Source organism: Pelodiscus sinensis, chromosome 3 (assembly GCF_052426305.1).
Source record: "Pelodiscus sinensis isolate ZL-2025 chromosome 3, ASM5242630v1, whole genome shotgun sequence".
Classification (NCBI taxonomy): domain Eukaryota; kingdom Metazoa; phylum Chordata; order Testudines; family Trionychidae; genus Pelodiscus; species Pelodiscus sinensis.
The window spans coordinates 45,481,232-45,495,380 of record NC_143054.1 but is presented as its reverse complement, the minus strand read 5'-3'; the positions used below and the strand labels follow the sequence as shown (position 1 = coordinate 45,495,380).

Genomic DNA, 14,149 nt, shown 5'->3' with positions numbered 1-14,149 from the left:
AGAGAACATGGGTTAAAGTGGATATATGTATGGGCAGTACTTTTTAAAGTTCATGTTGTGCTTTTTATCTTATGGGACACTTTCCCCAGAGCACAAGATGGGTGCCTCTAGCTCTGTTTATAAAAAATAAAATATCTAACTAACCAGCTTCATTGACATTGTTCCTGGTTCACTCTAGGATATGTGAAATCAGTGTACATGTATCCATTTAGTGTAACTGTTTCACCTTCATTAGGAAATTTCTTTACACAATCAGTTTTTGGCATTTCCTGTTGGGGTTTACTAAAAGAAGTTTTGTTGTATTTCTGTAGCTGACCTTATTTTTCAGGGCCCAACTTGAACAAGCGACAAGGAGTTCTGTGGCACCTTATAGACTAACATCTGTTAGTCTATAAGGTGCCACAGAACTCCTTGTCGCTTTTGCAGATCCAGACTAACACGGCTACCCCTCTGCCACTTGAACTGAGTACTTAAGCAAGTAAGCAACCAAATAATTCTATAGGCTTCAACAGAACTATAACTATCCTTCAAATTACACTTGTGTTTAAGTATCTTGCTGAATCATAGCCCAGCTCAGTAAAAAATTGTCATGGAACCATTCAGCTTTCCTCATCTGAACCTATTGCATTTTCTACAGCACTATAATACTGGGGCATACTTTCATGGGATATTGAAATTTTTTTTCTAATACTCTTTATATTATTACATTTTTTCCAAATAAATAAGATTTCATCTTGTGTACTGATAAAAGCTATACGCTTATAATGTAAGCTTCCTTTAGGTTTATTTACAAAATAATTTTTATTTCAGTACTTTGTATAAAAGAATAATTTTAATATAAAATCTCTCCCATCAGGATGTTACAGCATTTCTTAAGCTCTTCTCTTTTTCTTGATGTTCTCTGTGAAAAGCAATGGTCAACAAATAAGGCTACATATTGAATGTGGCTGGCCATTAGAAGACCAAGATTTGCTGCAGAAAACATTCCTTCAGCAATTTCATTTTATTTTTTGGCAGATTCTGTAAGCAGTTTTGCTTATGATTCCAGCATTTTGTCTTTGTTTCTTTCATTGGCTTGACTCCTGATATTTTGTTCTACAGTAGATGCCATGTTTTCTGGGTTGCATTGTTTTTTAACACTTCGCTTTTTAAAATTTATTTCAGAATAAATCAACTTACAAGTAATTTGTTTTCTTGTGTCATATTTCCATAAATGGGTTTTTAGGACTAGTCAAGTATTTATATTGTTGGATACCTAAAAAAAGTCTGATTTTTTTCAGCTGTCAGCATATACAGCTTCTGTTGTAGTCCAAAGCAGTTGTAAGTCCTCCAGACCCTGAAAATCTCTAAACCTTAATTATCACATGAAGATATTTTAAAATGTCTGTGAAACAAACAACATTTATAATTGCATTGTATGAAAGGGACTGCAAATTTACAAAGTTTTAACTAAGAGCACAATTCCCTATAAAATAGCAAACACATTTTGCATAGAAAACAGTGGGTAGAATTCTGTAGCGTGAAAGCCTACTGTCTCTAGGTATACCTCATTGGAATTTATTCAACAATTCATTTGTTGATGTTGCATAAGGAAATTCTAACACACTGTCTCTTTAATGTGTAGACAAGACCTATAATCTTCCAAGAAGATTTTAATGTTTTGTATTAACTGTGGTATCATCAAAAAGAGGAGAGAGCCAGTTAATATTTTTTTCCCTTTAACCGTATAAAATAGTTATATATAAAATAGTTCTGCCTAGGATTTAAAGTTTCATCTGTGCAAAATATCTGTAACAGTAATTATTTCAAATTAACTTTTTTCTAGTAAGTATACTTAAATATTATTTATAAAAATCCACATAATTAAATGATTTTGTAGGTATAGATCTATTAATATTGTCTCTCAAGATAATCTCCACAGATGAATTAATTCATACTAATTTTGATGAATGCATCTCAGTGAACTGCTGCCAGCCCCTCACAATGAAGATTAATTTTTTTTTTCAGTTGTGGAGCCATGTGGAAAATCTAGGTTACTGTTTTTGTTGCCTCTGATTTCAGAAAGGTGAGAAAGGAGATCCAGGCATTAGAGGCCTCAATGGGCAAAAAGGAGAATCTGGTGTTCATGGTTTGGTTGGACCTTCTGGTCCAAGAGGACAACAGGGAGACAGAGGGTACCCAGGACTACCTGGAGCAGATGGAAAACCTGTACGTACAGAACCTGATACTGCAATTTTCATTCACTTTAATAAAACAACTTTCCATGTATTTTGAAATCTTCTATGTTCAATTCAGGGAAGGGAATTTTCAGAAGAATTTATTCGGCAGGTTTGCACAGATGTATTGAGAAGTAAGTCCCAAAGATTACAATGCATTTTTTCTTTATTTAAATTGCTCTGGCACCTTTCATGATAATTCTTATTCTAAGAAAACTCAAGATTAACACAATGGACTGTCTACAGCTTCTTATGATATAATTAAATACAACAGTGATAATGTCAAATCTTATGAGTCTGTAGGTCTTCATACTACTTCACTACTACCACCTCTTTCTCCTCAACCATATTTTTTGCTTTTGCTGATTATATAACAAATGATTTATCTTAAATCTTTATTTGTGTAGTTTGGTATGTGGTTATTTTTATCTTGAATAGTAATATTCTCTCAGTGGCATTCTCAGAACAGTCTAACGTATTTTCATTTGAATTCCCCTAGCCCAGTTGCCTGTTATCCTTCGAAGTGGAAGGCTACAAAACTGCATCCATTGTCAATCCCAAAGTACTTCCCCAGGACTTCCTGGTCCACCCGGTCCAATAGGCCCAGAAGGTCCTAGAGGTTTTTCTGGCTTGCCAGGAAATGATGGTATTCCAGGTGTTCCAGGAGCTCCTGGGACTCCTGGTATCCGTGGGCCCAAAGGTAACTGCATGGCTATCTCACAAAACAAATAATATAGCTTTTACTTTTTTTACATCTTCTTTTCAGAATAGCACCTGAATGGATAGCAGTAGAGAGTTGAGAGGGGCCCAAACTGTGAAATCTGGTTCAGGATACACTCACTCACTTTCAAAAGTTGAGGGATGCTTGATTTAATTTTTCTAGTTCCAGCCATTTTAGAGTGAGGCTACAGAACTGAAATCTGGATCAGAAAGCTCTTGTGCGGTGGTTTCAGAACCAGGGTTTGGGTCCAGATTTTTTGATGAAGTAAAAAATTGTTGGTTTCTCCCAACTTAGCACAATATGGGATTTTACCTTGTGCCTACAATCACCTAGGATTGGTCTGTCATGCCTTATACATGATATAGAGTGATATAGAGTGGCTCCACTGCACCTCAGTGAGAGCTAGTGTGCCTCACAGAATTCTCTGGCATAGTGTTTATGGAACTAATCAGGTGACAGATAACAGAACAAAGAACAATGGTCTCAAGTTACAGTGGGGGAGGTCTAGGTTGAATATTAGGAAAGACTGTTTTACTAAAGGGTGAAGAAGCACTGGAATGGGTTACCTAGGGAGATGGTGAAATCCCCATCCCTAGGGATTTTTAAGTCCTGGCTTGATAAAGCCCTGACTGGAATGATTTAGTTGGAGTTGGTCCTGATTTGGGCAGAGGGTTGGACTCGATGACCTTCTGTGATCTCTTCCAACCCTATGATTCTATCTGTGATCTAGCATTGCATAGTCTTTGCACTCATATAGGCCTTCTGAGATTGGACAACTGCAATTATGCCTGCCCTTTTCATAGTGAGCACTTTGCAATCAATTAAAAATGATTTTCTTTGGCTATCCTCAGTGATAAACTTGTAAGCAAGGAAAGTGCTCACCTGCAAGCAATGGACCAATACTAGAGCCAGTTGCAGATTAGCTACTGGGCCAATAGGGCCAGTGCTTGGGGGCAGTAGGGACTCCCCAGAAAAATGGGCCTCCTGACCTGCTCCATCCAGCACTCTTGCTGGGGAGAAGGAGCAGGGTTGGGGTACAAGGCTTGCCCTGCCCCACATGCCCAGCACTCCTGCCAGGGAGCACGGTTGGGGCATGGGGCCTCACTCTTTCGTAGGAGTGCTGTGGTGGAGTGCGGGGAGAATGCATGTGGAAGGAGTGGGAAGAAGCCCCCACTTGCTCTGATCCAGGGACCAAAAGCATAATCTACCACTGGCTAGAGCAGGTCAAAAATTAGAAAATCTGTCCTGTGGGAAATTCTGCTATGTTAACATTTACTTTTTGTCCTCACTCAGGATAAAAAGGCAAAATATTCAATTTTTTCTCAGAATAATAGGTTCCAAAATTTTTTATTTGGAAATGTCAAAACGTTTAATTTCAGCTCAGCTTTGACAGAGAGAACAAAGGATATAGAGCACTGTGTAAGTCAGGTAGCAACAGATTAATAATGAAATGGCCCAAAACATGTTAATTCTATTCACGAACCAAAATGTGTTCATTTGGAAAGACCCAAAGTGAACAGAAAAATAATTTAAAAATCTGCAATATCTAAATTCCCTGTGGCAAATTCAGTATCACAAGAGTCACATTTATCACTGGAAAAACATTTTGACAAAAAATTCCTTCTAAATTATCACCTAATATAAAAAGTGAAGCAGTTTTGGTTCTGGTGTATCTGGCATTCTAGTTTTGTTTTCTATGAGAGTAATGACTGCTCTTAAAGATTTATATTAATTGAAATCGGCTTTAATTTATCACTCCAAGAAACAATACAAATTGATTCCTCACTAGACATCCTTTAATATAGGTTGGTCAAAGAAATGTGCTCCATGAGCTACATTCAGAACTTATACCTTGTGAAACCTTTCTTCAGTCAAGAAAGTAGAAATAGGGGTATGTCAGGCCAGTGTTTCTTCTACTATTTTGGGGTACTTTTGAAGGGTCTCAAGAGAATAGCTGCCTAATTCACCTATATTCTTGGAAAGGTTGAATTGTACTTTATATCTTGTCTGGTAATGATGTTCTGAACTTTTAATTCAGATACTTGGGTTTTATTCCTGGTTTTCATGCTGTTTCTCACTTCAGTAATCAAATTAATTTTAATAGATTCTGCATAAAAATCACTATTCAGTAATCATATCACCTAGGCTTGTGATCTTGTCAAATCTCAGGTTCCTTACTAAGTTACACTTTATGAATCCTTCATAGGAAAAAAAAAAAAGGAAACCTGAACCAATTATTGGTGTGTTGTCTTTTTGTTCACGCTCTGGGCTCTTCTTTGCTGAGGATATTGAGTCTATTCTCTGTTACTAAAAGCCTTTAGCCTCTTTGGCCTCTTGAAAAATGCAGAGTCATTCTCCATCTTTCCATCTTACTTAGTTTCCATTCAAACAATTTATTAGGGGAACTTTCAAAAATCTCTGTAGTAGATTGATATTTTCCTCTACTATTTTACTTCTTTGGAGTGGCTGGGCATTAACTGGAGAAGTCTAGGAAAATTGCCATTTACCAGTGGAAATGCATGAGAGCCAAGATACAATGTTTCATTATATGGAAAAAATTAATAATCTTGGAAAAGGAGGAACCCCTAGAAAAGATATTTTTAATCTTCTAAAGAACATTTTATAAACCTCTGAGCTAAAATTTTGGACAGTAAAAGATTCCAAGCAAGCTGCTGTTAGTACTGTATTCCTATGTTGTATACTGAAGTGATTTAGTTGCCTTGTATCCTTTAGAATTCATCCTGATAGTCTTGAAATACTCTATAGCTCACTCTTGCTCAAAATTCCACAAGAACATGATTAGCACTTGATTCTACTAAGGTGTTTCACTTCTTATAAAAGTGCCATACTAATATTTGAGTCTGTGAAGAGGTGATGTGGCTCTTCTTGTAAAATCAACTTCTATGTCTATTTTTCCCTCTGCTGAATGGTTTTCCTCAACCTCTAATTATCTTTTGTTGCATTTGAAATAATACATTCAATATACATGCATTTCACTTAAATGTATATTCTTTTTTACAGCAGGTCTGAATTTGGTGTGTATGTTCTAAATTTTACTTTATAGTATTTTAGAATCCTTTACTTTCCACTTGTTATAAATGCTTTACCTATTTAAATAATTTTTATAGCATGCTCTTCTAAATTGTATATATTTTCTTATAATTAATTTCTAATGAATATTAATCTAATTTTTCCAGTTTTCCTATATTTGTACTGCAGTTACAACCTCATGGCTTTTACTACTCATTGTCCTCTACTGTATATTTTCGAGTACCAGTACCCTTTCCTTTCTGTAATATGAGCCACAGTCTTGCAAAGGATGTAATGTAAGCCTGTGACTAGTTCCCTTGACTTCAATGAGTTTACTTGAAAAGAATCATAGAACTGGAAGGAATCTAAAGAGGTCATCAAGTTCAATCCCTTGCACTCATGGCAGGACCAAGTCCCAGACCATCACTGACAGGTGGTTGTCTAATCTGCTCTTGAAAATCTCCAATGGTGGAGATTACACAACCTCCCTAGGCAATTTATTCCAGGTCTTAACTACCTTGTCAGTTAGTTAGGTAGTTTTTCCTGATGTTTAACTTAAACCTTCCTTGCTGCAATTTAAGCCCATTGTTTCTTGTCCTAATATCAGGAGTTACAGAGAATAATTTTTCTCCCTCCTCCTTGTAACAACCTTTTAAGTACTTGAAAGCTGTTGTATTGTTCTCTGTCTTTGTTTCCCAGACTAATTAAACCTAAATCTTTCAGTCTTCCCTCATTAGTCATGTTTTCTAGACCTTGAATCATTTTTGTATTCTTCTCTCAACTTTTTCCAATTTGTCCACGTTTCCTGAAATGTAATATATAGAACTGGGCCCAATGCTCTAGTTGAAGCCTAATCAGCATGGAGTGGAATAATTATTTCTCATGTAGTGTGCACAACACTCCTGCCAATATGTCCCAGAATGATGTTTGCTTATTTTCCATAGTATCCCTTTCTAGACAGTCATTTCCCATGTTGTATGTGTGCAACAGATTGTTCCTTCCTAAGTGGAGTACTTTGCATTTGTCTCTATTGAATTTCATCCTGTTTACCGCAGACCATTTCTCCAGTTTGTCAAGAATATTTTGAATTGCAATCCTAACCTACAAAGCGCTTACAACCCCTTGATTAATATAATCTGCAAATTGTAAGAGTACTCTCTGTGCCAATATCTAAATCAATGAACAGTACTGGACCCAGAACTAACCCCCATAGAACCCTACTTGTTATACCCTCCCACATGACTGTGAACCATTGATATTTACTCTCTGGGAATGGTTTTCCAACCAGTTTTGCACCCACCTTTTAGTAGCTTCATCTAGGTTGTATTTCCCTACTTCATTAATGAGAGAGTCATTTGAGACTGTATCCAATGCCGTATTAAAATCTAGATATCACACATCTATCATTTCTCCCTCATTCACATGGCTCATTGCTTTGTTAAAGAAAGCTATCAGGTTGGTTTTATATTTTTTATTCTTGACAAATCCATGTTGCCTTATTATCTTCCAGATGTTTGCAGACGGATTCCTTAATTATTTGCTCCATTATCTTTCCTGGCACAAAAGTTAAGATTAATTGCATGGGTTGTCCTTATTTCCCCTTTTCGTAGATGGGCACTATATTTGCCCTTTTCCGGGTTTCTGGAATCTCTCCCATCATCCATGACTTTTCAAGGATAACAGCTAATGGCTCAGATATCTGCTCAGTGAGGTCCTTGAGTATTCTAGGATGCATTTCATCAGGCCCTGGTGACTTGAAGATATCTAATGTGTCTAATACATTTTTATCTTGTTTTTTCCCTATTATAGCTTATGAACCTACCATATTTTCATGACATTCACTATGTTAGTTGCTCAATCACCACCAACCTTCTTGGTGAAAACCAAAACAAATATGTTTTTAAGCACCTCCACCATTTTTCACCCTCTTCATTGAGAATGTGTGTACCCTCTCCTTGGTCTTCCTTTTGCTTCTAATATATTTGTAGAATATTTTCTTGTTACCTTTGAGTCTCTAGATAGCTTTATCTCATTTTGTGCCATGTACTTTCTAATGTTGTCCCTGCATACTTGTGTTATTTGTTTATATTCATCCTTTGTAATTTGACCTACTCTCCACTCTTTGTAAGACTCTTTTTTATTTTTAAATCATTCAAGACTCCTCGTTAAGCTAAGCTGGTCTCTTACCATGCTTCCTATCTTTTCTAGCTAGTGGAATGGTGTGCTTTGAATAACTCTCATTGAGAAAGTGCTGTCTTCGGTTGTTTTTCCTCTGAGACTTGCTTCCCATGGGATCATACCTACAAACTCCCTGAGTTTGCTAAAGTCTGGCTTTTTGAAACCCACTGCCTTTATCTTGCTGTTTTCCCTACTACCATTCCATAGAATCAAGACCTCTATCATTTCATGATCACTTTCACCCACTCTGCCTTCCACATTCAAGTCGCAGAGGGGTAGCCATATTAGTGTGTAACTTGACAAAGAATGAGTAGTCCTATGGCATCTTAGCCCTAGTGTTCACTAGGGAATTATTTCTAAATAACTCCCCTCATTTTAAAATAATAAGCAGAGCATGCACACTACAAAGCCCGTTATTTTGAAATAATGGACTGGTTATTTCAAAATCTGTTTTCCTGCTTTTTGTTAGGGAATAAGCTTATTTCAAACTAGTTATTTCAGGAGTTATTTTAAATGTAGTTATTCTGAAATTATTTCCTAGTGTGGGCCTGCCCTTGGAGACTAAGAAATATATATATATATATATATATATATATATATATATATATATATATATATAAAGCTAATGATAGTATATATTTTTGTTAGTCTCTAAGGTGTCACAGGACTATTTGTTGTTTCCACTTTCAAATCCTCAATCAGTTCCTCCATATTTGTCAAAATGAAATCTAGAACAGCCTCCCCCAGTAGCTTTCTTTATCTTCGGAAATGAAAAACTTTCTCCAATACAATCCAAGAACTTGTTGAAAACTGTGCCCTGCTGTGATATTTTCCCAACAGGATACCGGGCAATTGAACTGTCCTGTCACCACCAACTCCTGTCCTTTGGATAATTTGTTAGTTAAAAAAAAAAAGCCTCATGCACCTCTTCTTCCTGGTTAGATGGTCTGTACCCTAACCCTACCATGACATGACCTTTGGGGTTTTTTTTTACCCCAGTTATTCTTACCCAGACACTTTCAACAAGTCTGTCTGCTAGTTCCATCTCAACGTCAGTCTTCTATTTTTATAGCTAAGTGCATACTCGAGTTGGATCACTGTGAATGTGAAGGTAATATCCAAAATATACCAGCATGGGTATCAGCAACTACTATATTTCTACAGCATCAAAAGAATCTCTGAGAAGAATATGTAAAGTACAAACAGCCAGCAGGATGCTAGTAGTAGATTGATGAACATTTTGAAAGTTCTCTGTGACATTTTTGTCTATGACCCAGAAAAACAATTCTGGAACATACTGAAGTTTTGGCTTCAGCAGTTAGATCCTTTTATCTCCATTAATGCTTACTAATCTTCTTGGCTTCTCAGCAAAGGCCGAAAAAGGTGGCAGTCTTTGTCACCAAAGAAAGGGAGATTTTCATTTTTAATCCACATATATATATTCTGTTTCAACTAGAAACCATGTTCAAAGCATCACATTTATTTTTTATGTGAACTACTGAAAATGCCACCAGTGAAAGGGAAGCCAGAATTTGCCTTCACCATCAGTCCCATCTATTATCTATTCCCTTCCACTATATATAATAGACACACACACACACACACACACACACTCTTACTTCAACAGAAATTACTTGTCATTGGTTCTTTAAATGAAATTAAGTTGATAAGTAAGGCAATTAATTACACTGTATAGCAATGCACAACCACTCATCTAGTCCTCCCCCACTTTTCAGTTTCTCAAAGGGAAACAATATTTAGTGTACATGTGTGTATGTGTTTGGTATTCTACAGGGGTACCAGGAAAAAATGGAGAAAAGGGTAGCCAAGGAACTGGGGTTCCTGGAATACAAGGCCCCGCAGGCCCACCAGGTAAGGCGTGAGTGAGACAGGTAGATTTCATTGCATGTGAATTATTTTGAAAATGTTATTTATTAATTACAATTAATATTATGAGTTTAAGTTTAAATAGATTTTATAATTTGCATTGTTTAAATAATATCATTTTTTTATGTTGGTTGCCACAAAGGAAAACATGGTGGGCATGTGTGTTTTTACTGCTTTTCATTTTCTGCAGAACATATTATTTATCATGGGTAGATATTTGCAGCTGTAAGTAACTCAAAACCCTATTTCTTGGTAGACAGAGCTTTGAAACTGGCAAAATTCCCTTGAGGTAATGGAGGTAGTAATAAAACTCAATAGGCCTGATTTTAAGAAATGGAAAAAATACCCATACGTAATTGCTGCCAGTAGGAGGTAGAGGGGGTCAGAAAGTCCAGGTTGATAAATCAATGAAACCTCACTGTAACTGTTTTTTTTTCATGTAAAACTGTATTTTAGACAATAGTATGCTTTGTCAAAATATAAAATTGATACAGTTAAAGAGATGAAGGACCTGACCAAAGGCAATTAAGTCAATGGAAGGTGCCTATGTCCTTTGGTTCTGGCCCACAGTGACCTGGACTATATGATAAAGCAACAATGCACCAAAACCTATTTATACAAGTTTCTTTTTAAAGAGTTTTTTTATTTTGATTTTTAGTCAACTCTGTTTTCATCTTGATTGTTTAAAATCTTTTTAAACAAGTAAGGAAGACAACATAGGTAGTATGATTATTTGTAACCAATATTTAATTCACGGTATATCTAGTGCCAAAGAAGTCCCTTTATCTGAAAGAGAAATGCTATTTGGCTTACTACAGAAACAAAAGCCAGATGTAAAATTCTGAACTTCCCCAAAGTTCCAGGGCATTTGAATTCAGTATTTTAGCTTGGATCCATCTCTAATAGTGTATATATACAGCATAGTCTCTTTGTTATGTACGTTATCCAGGCCCTGAAGGTCCACCTGGAATGAGTAAAGAGGGACGTCCTGGAGAACCTGGGCAGCCGGGTAATGATGGAGAACGTGGAAATCGTGGTATTCAAGGACAACCTGGACCCCCAGGAATTTGTGATCCATCATTATGTTTTAGTGTAATTGTAGGAAGAGATCCATTTAGAAAGGGACCAAACTATTAATTTGCAATGACTTAGTCCATGAATAGGTATGGTGCTTGTCTTTTATGGTCTTTCAAGTCTCAGGAAGATGACCAGAAATAATCCCTTAAACAGGAGCAAAAAGTACCTCGGGTTTGGTAAAGCAGTAAAGATTGCAAAGGTTATGCATTCTGTTTAAAAAGAATCTCCATTCATATTGGGTTTTTAAATGCATAACTATCATTGATTAATTATCAAAGGTTTTCAAAGAGACATTAAGGTTTAATGAATAAAATGAATCATGATATTTGATTTTTAATATTTAAGTGCCCACTCATACTCCTGCTGCCATTGAAATCCATTAACAATTGCTAGACAACTTCTGTTGATTATAATGGGACCAGGATTGGGCTCAAATGTTTATTGATCAGGTGTAAATCACTGTGAAATGTTTCACATTTAGTCTACATATACAGTTATTGATTTTGAAAGAAAGTGTCTAGCTGTTACTTCATATGTGTGTGACTCTCATTGGTTTATGTACATTTAGTATTTTATAGCTCAAGGCTTTTCATTAGCAAAAACATGTGTCTTATTTTTATAATATTGAAAAATGTTTGGCTTTTTTATACCAGGGCTTTCAGCCAATCTGTCTTCAGTTATTGTATCTAAAGATCGGCATGAAATGGAATTGTAATTTATATAAGGGTGAAATTGAATGTGGCTGAGTTTTCACCTCAGAATGACACATTTCTAACTAAAAAACCTAAATGAGTTATACATTGCCTGGTATTAAAAACTGCATTATTTTAAAAATAAATTTTAATTGGTTTGCAACTGCAGTCTAAAAAGCACAATTTTGCACAACAAAGTTTAACAATCTTAAGAATATTCATTAAAATTACATCCCCTTTTCTGTGCTCCATAAGGACTGTAGATATCAAAAATAAAAAAGCAAGATCACAAGATGAAAGGTCTTTGTGGTTTCTTACTAATAGCCATGTTTGTTATGTTGCTTTGTTTTCCATTTTAAGCAAGACATTTGTATGTTAATTTTCATCGTATGCAACACAAGCAAGAAATATTTCTTGTACTTTAAGTAAAAAGCAATTTCCCATTAGAATTTGAGTCCATTTTTAAATTAATGCACAGAGTCTTTGTATTGCACCTAATCAAGCTTTATATCACTTTTCTGATGTGTTGTTTTTCTGTTGTCATGCTATGAAAATGTGGTAATAAGCTCGACTTTCAAGGTAAAATAAAATTTTGTAGAGACTTGGTGGTGATGTGATGAATAAATTCAATGGTTTTTTAATTTGCTGTTTTCTGTGATAGACCAACATAATATATATTATACCTGGGGTCTGCTCTTCAATTTAGTATCCTTCCATCTTCTCTAAACAAAACCCAGTACAGAAAATCCTCTTAAAACAAGTACAAATCTTATCCCCCTAATCTCCATTCATCATCAATTATTTTATGTAAAGATCAGCATGAAATGGTTTTAATCATGTAGAATCTGAGTCTCATATCTTTAGTTCACACTGTGTAACTGATTGCTCCATGAGCAGTTACACTGACTTCATTAAGACCAAATTGTGTAGTTAAGGAAATATTCAGTCTCAATAAGGATACCGGAATCTTTCCTATAGAAATGGCATAATTCCATACGTTGTTTAAACCCTATTGTTGGAAATATACTATGTTGGCGTTTGTGGTTTTTTTTATATTGATATCCACATATGCTATGTTTTTTAAATTTAGCTCACTTCAATTTGAGATTTTCAGTCACCCAATTAAAAAGGAAATAGAATCATCGAAGCCAAAGATATAAATCATTGAAGCCTACAGGTTGAAACTCTGTAATCTACCATTTTCTGGTCTGGCAGCATGCGTAGTGTGGCATGATCTTAGTTAGCCGGATGTCCACTTATCATAGGTGTGGCCAAGTTTCTCGTGTCACATAAAGTTTGTTTACAGCAACCAGTCCTGGCTCTCAGTGTTCTGTGCTGTTATTTAATTCTAATTTATTCCTAAATGTTTTCTACGAGCCCAGTAAGCAATTGAAGTGTTGGCAATACTGCTAGATCAATATTGACCTCCCATGGTTTGGCAAATTCTCTGGTTCGGCACTAGTCAGATCTGTAGGGTACTGGACTAGAGAGGTTCAACCTATAATATGTTATATCCTGTCCATTTCTCTACCAATGTTTAAATGTTCCTATTGTATACTATATATTCACCATGTATCAAGATCCATCATTACAGCAGAAAAAACAAAAGCCATTCTAGTAATCTTCTTGAATTGTATTAGAATACTTTGTGCCAACAAAATAGCAGAAAATGAGAACCAGTTAAAATAATTTATATGGACTTCCAGAAAGCCTTCACATCTCTTACAAAAGTATATTAAGCAAACTAAATAGATGTGGAGTGATAGAGAAAGTATGTAATATATTTGAAACTGGCTAAGAAATAGAGAAGATAAATCATGTAAAAATGGATAAAATCTGTTTAATACATTGATTAATAATCCAGAAAGGGGAGTGAACAGTATGATAGTCAAATCTTCAGGTGACAAAATAAGATTATTCAAGAACTGAAAAGACTACAAGGAATCTCAGTGGGACTCAACAAACGCAGATGAATAAATAGACAGCAAGATGGCAATAGAAATAATTGTTGACATATATGAAGTAATACACATTGGAAGGAATATTTGAACTATTTATACAAAGACTTGGAAGACTTAGATTTTTATCAGTGTATATATTGGTAAATGTCAAATTCACTGTACATACAAACCAACAAAAATATTTGTCAACAATCAAATTTTACAGCTAGTTAAAGTAAGAAAAATGCTGCTTATTAGAGTTTAATTTAAGAATATTTACTTTGTATTTTTGACGTGTGATGTTGACAGTTTGTGTTTTAACAATTATAAAACTAACTTTTTGAATCTCAGAGTCTATTGTCTTTAAATAATTGTCTGACCCATAGTTTTGCACAACCATGAAATTTT

The 14,149-nt window shown here is 35.4% G+C and overlaps 1 protein-coding gene across 1 annotated transcript in view; it reads left to right on the top strand.

Annotated features, from left to right (window-relative positions):
• COL21A1 (collagen type XXI alpha 1 chain) overlaps window positions 1–13,747 on the top strand; it is a 188,020-nt gene extending 174,273 nt beyond the window's left edge. The window contains exons 26-30 of the mRNA XM_075923637.2: window positions 2,062–2,208; window positions 2,296–2,350; window positions 2,716–2,916; window positions 9,940–10,017; window positions 10,982–13,747. Of these exons, the coding sequence (XP_075779752.2) occupies window positions 2,062–2,208; window positions 2,296–2,350; window positions 2,716–2,916; window positions 9,940–10,017; window positions 10,982–11,169 (669 nt within the window). The 3' untranslated portion in view covers window positions 11,170–13,747. The remainder of the gene's footprint in view (window positions 1–2,061; window positions 2,209–2,295; window positions 2,351–2,715; window positions 2,917–9,939; window positions 10,018–10,981) is intronic.
• Window positions 13,748–14,149: the final 402 nt, after the last annotated feature.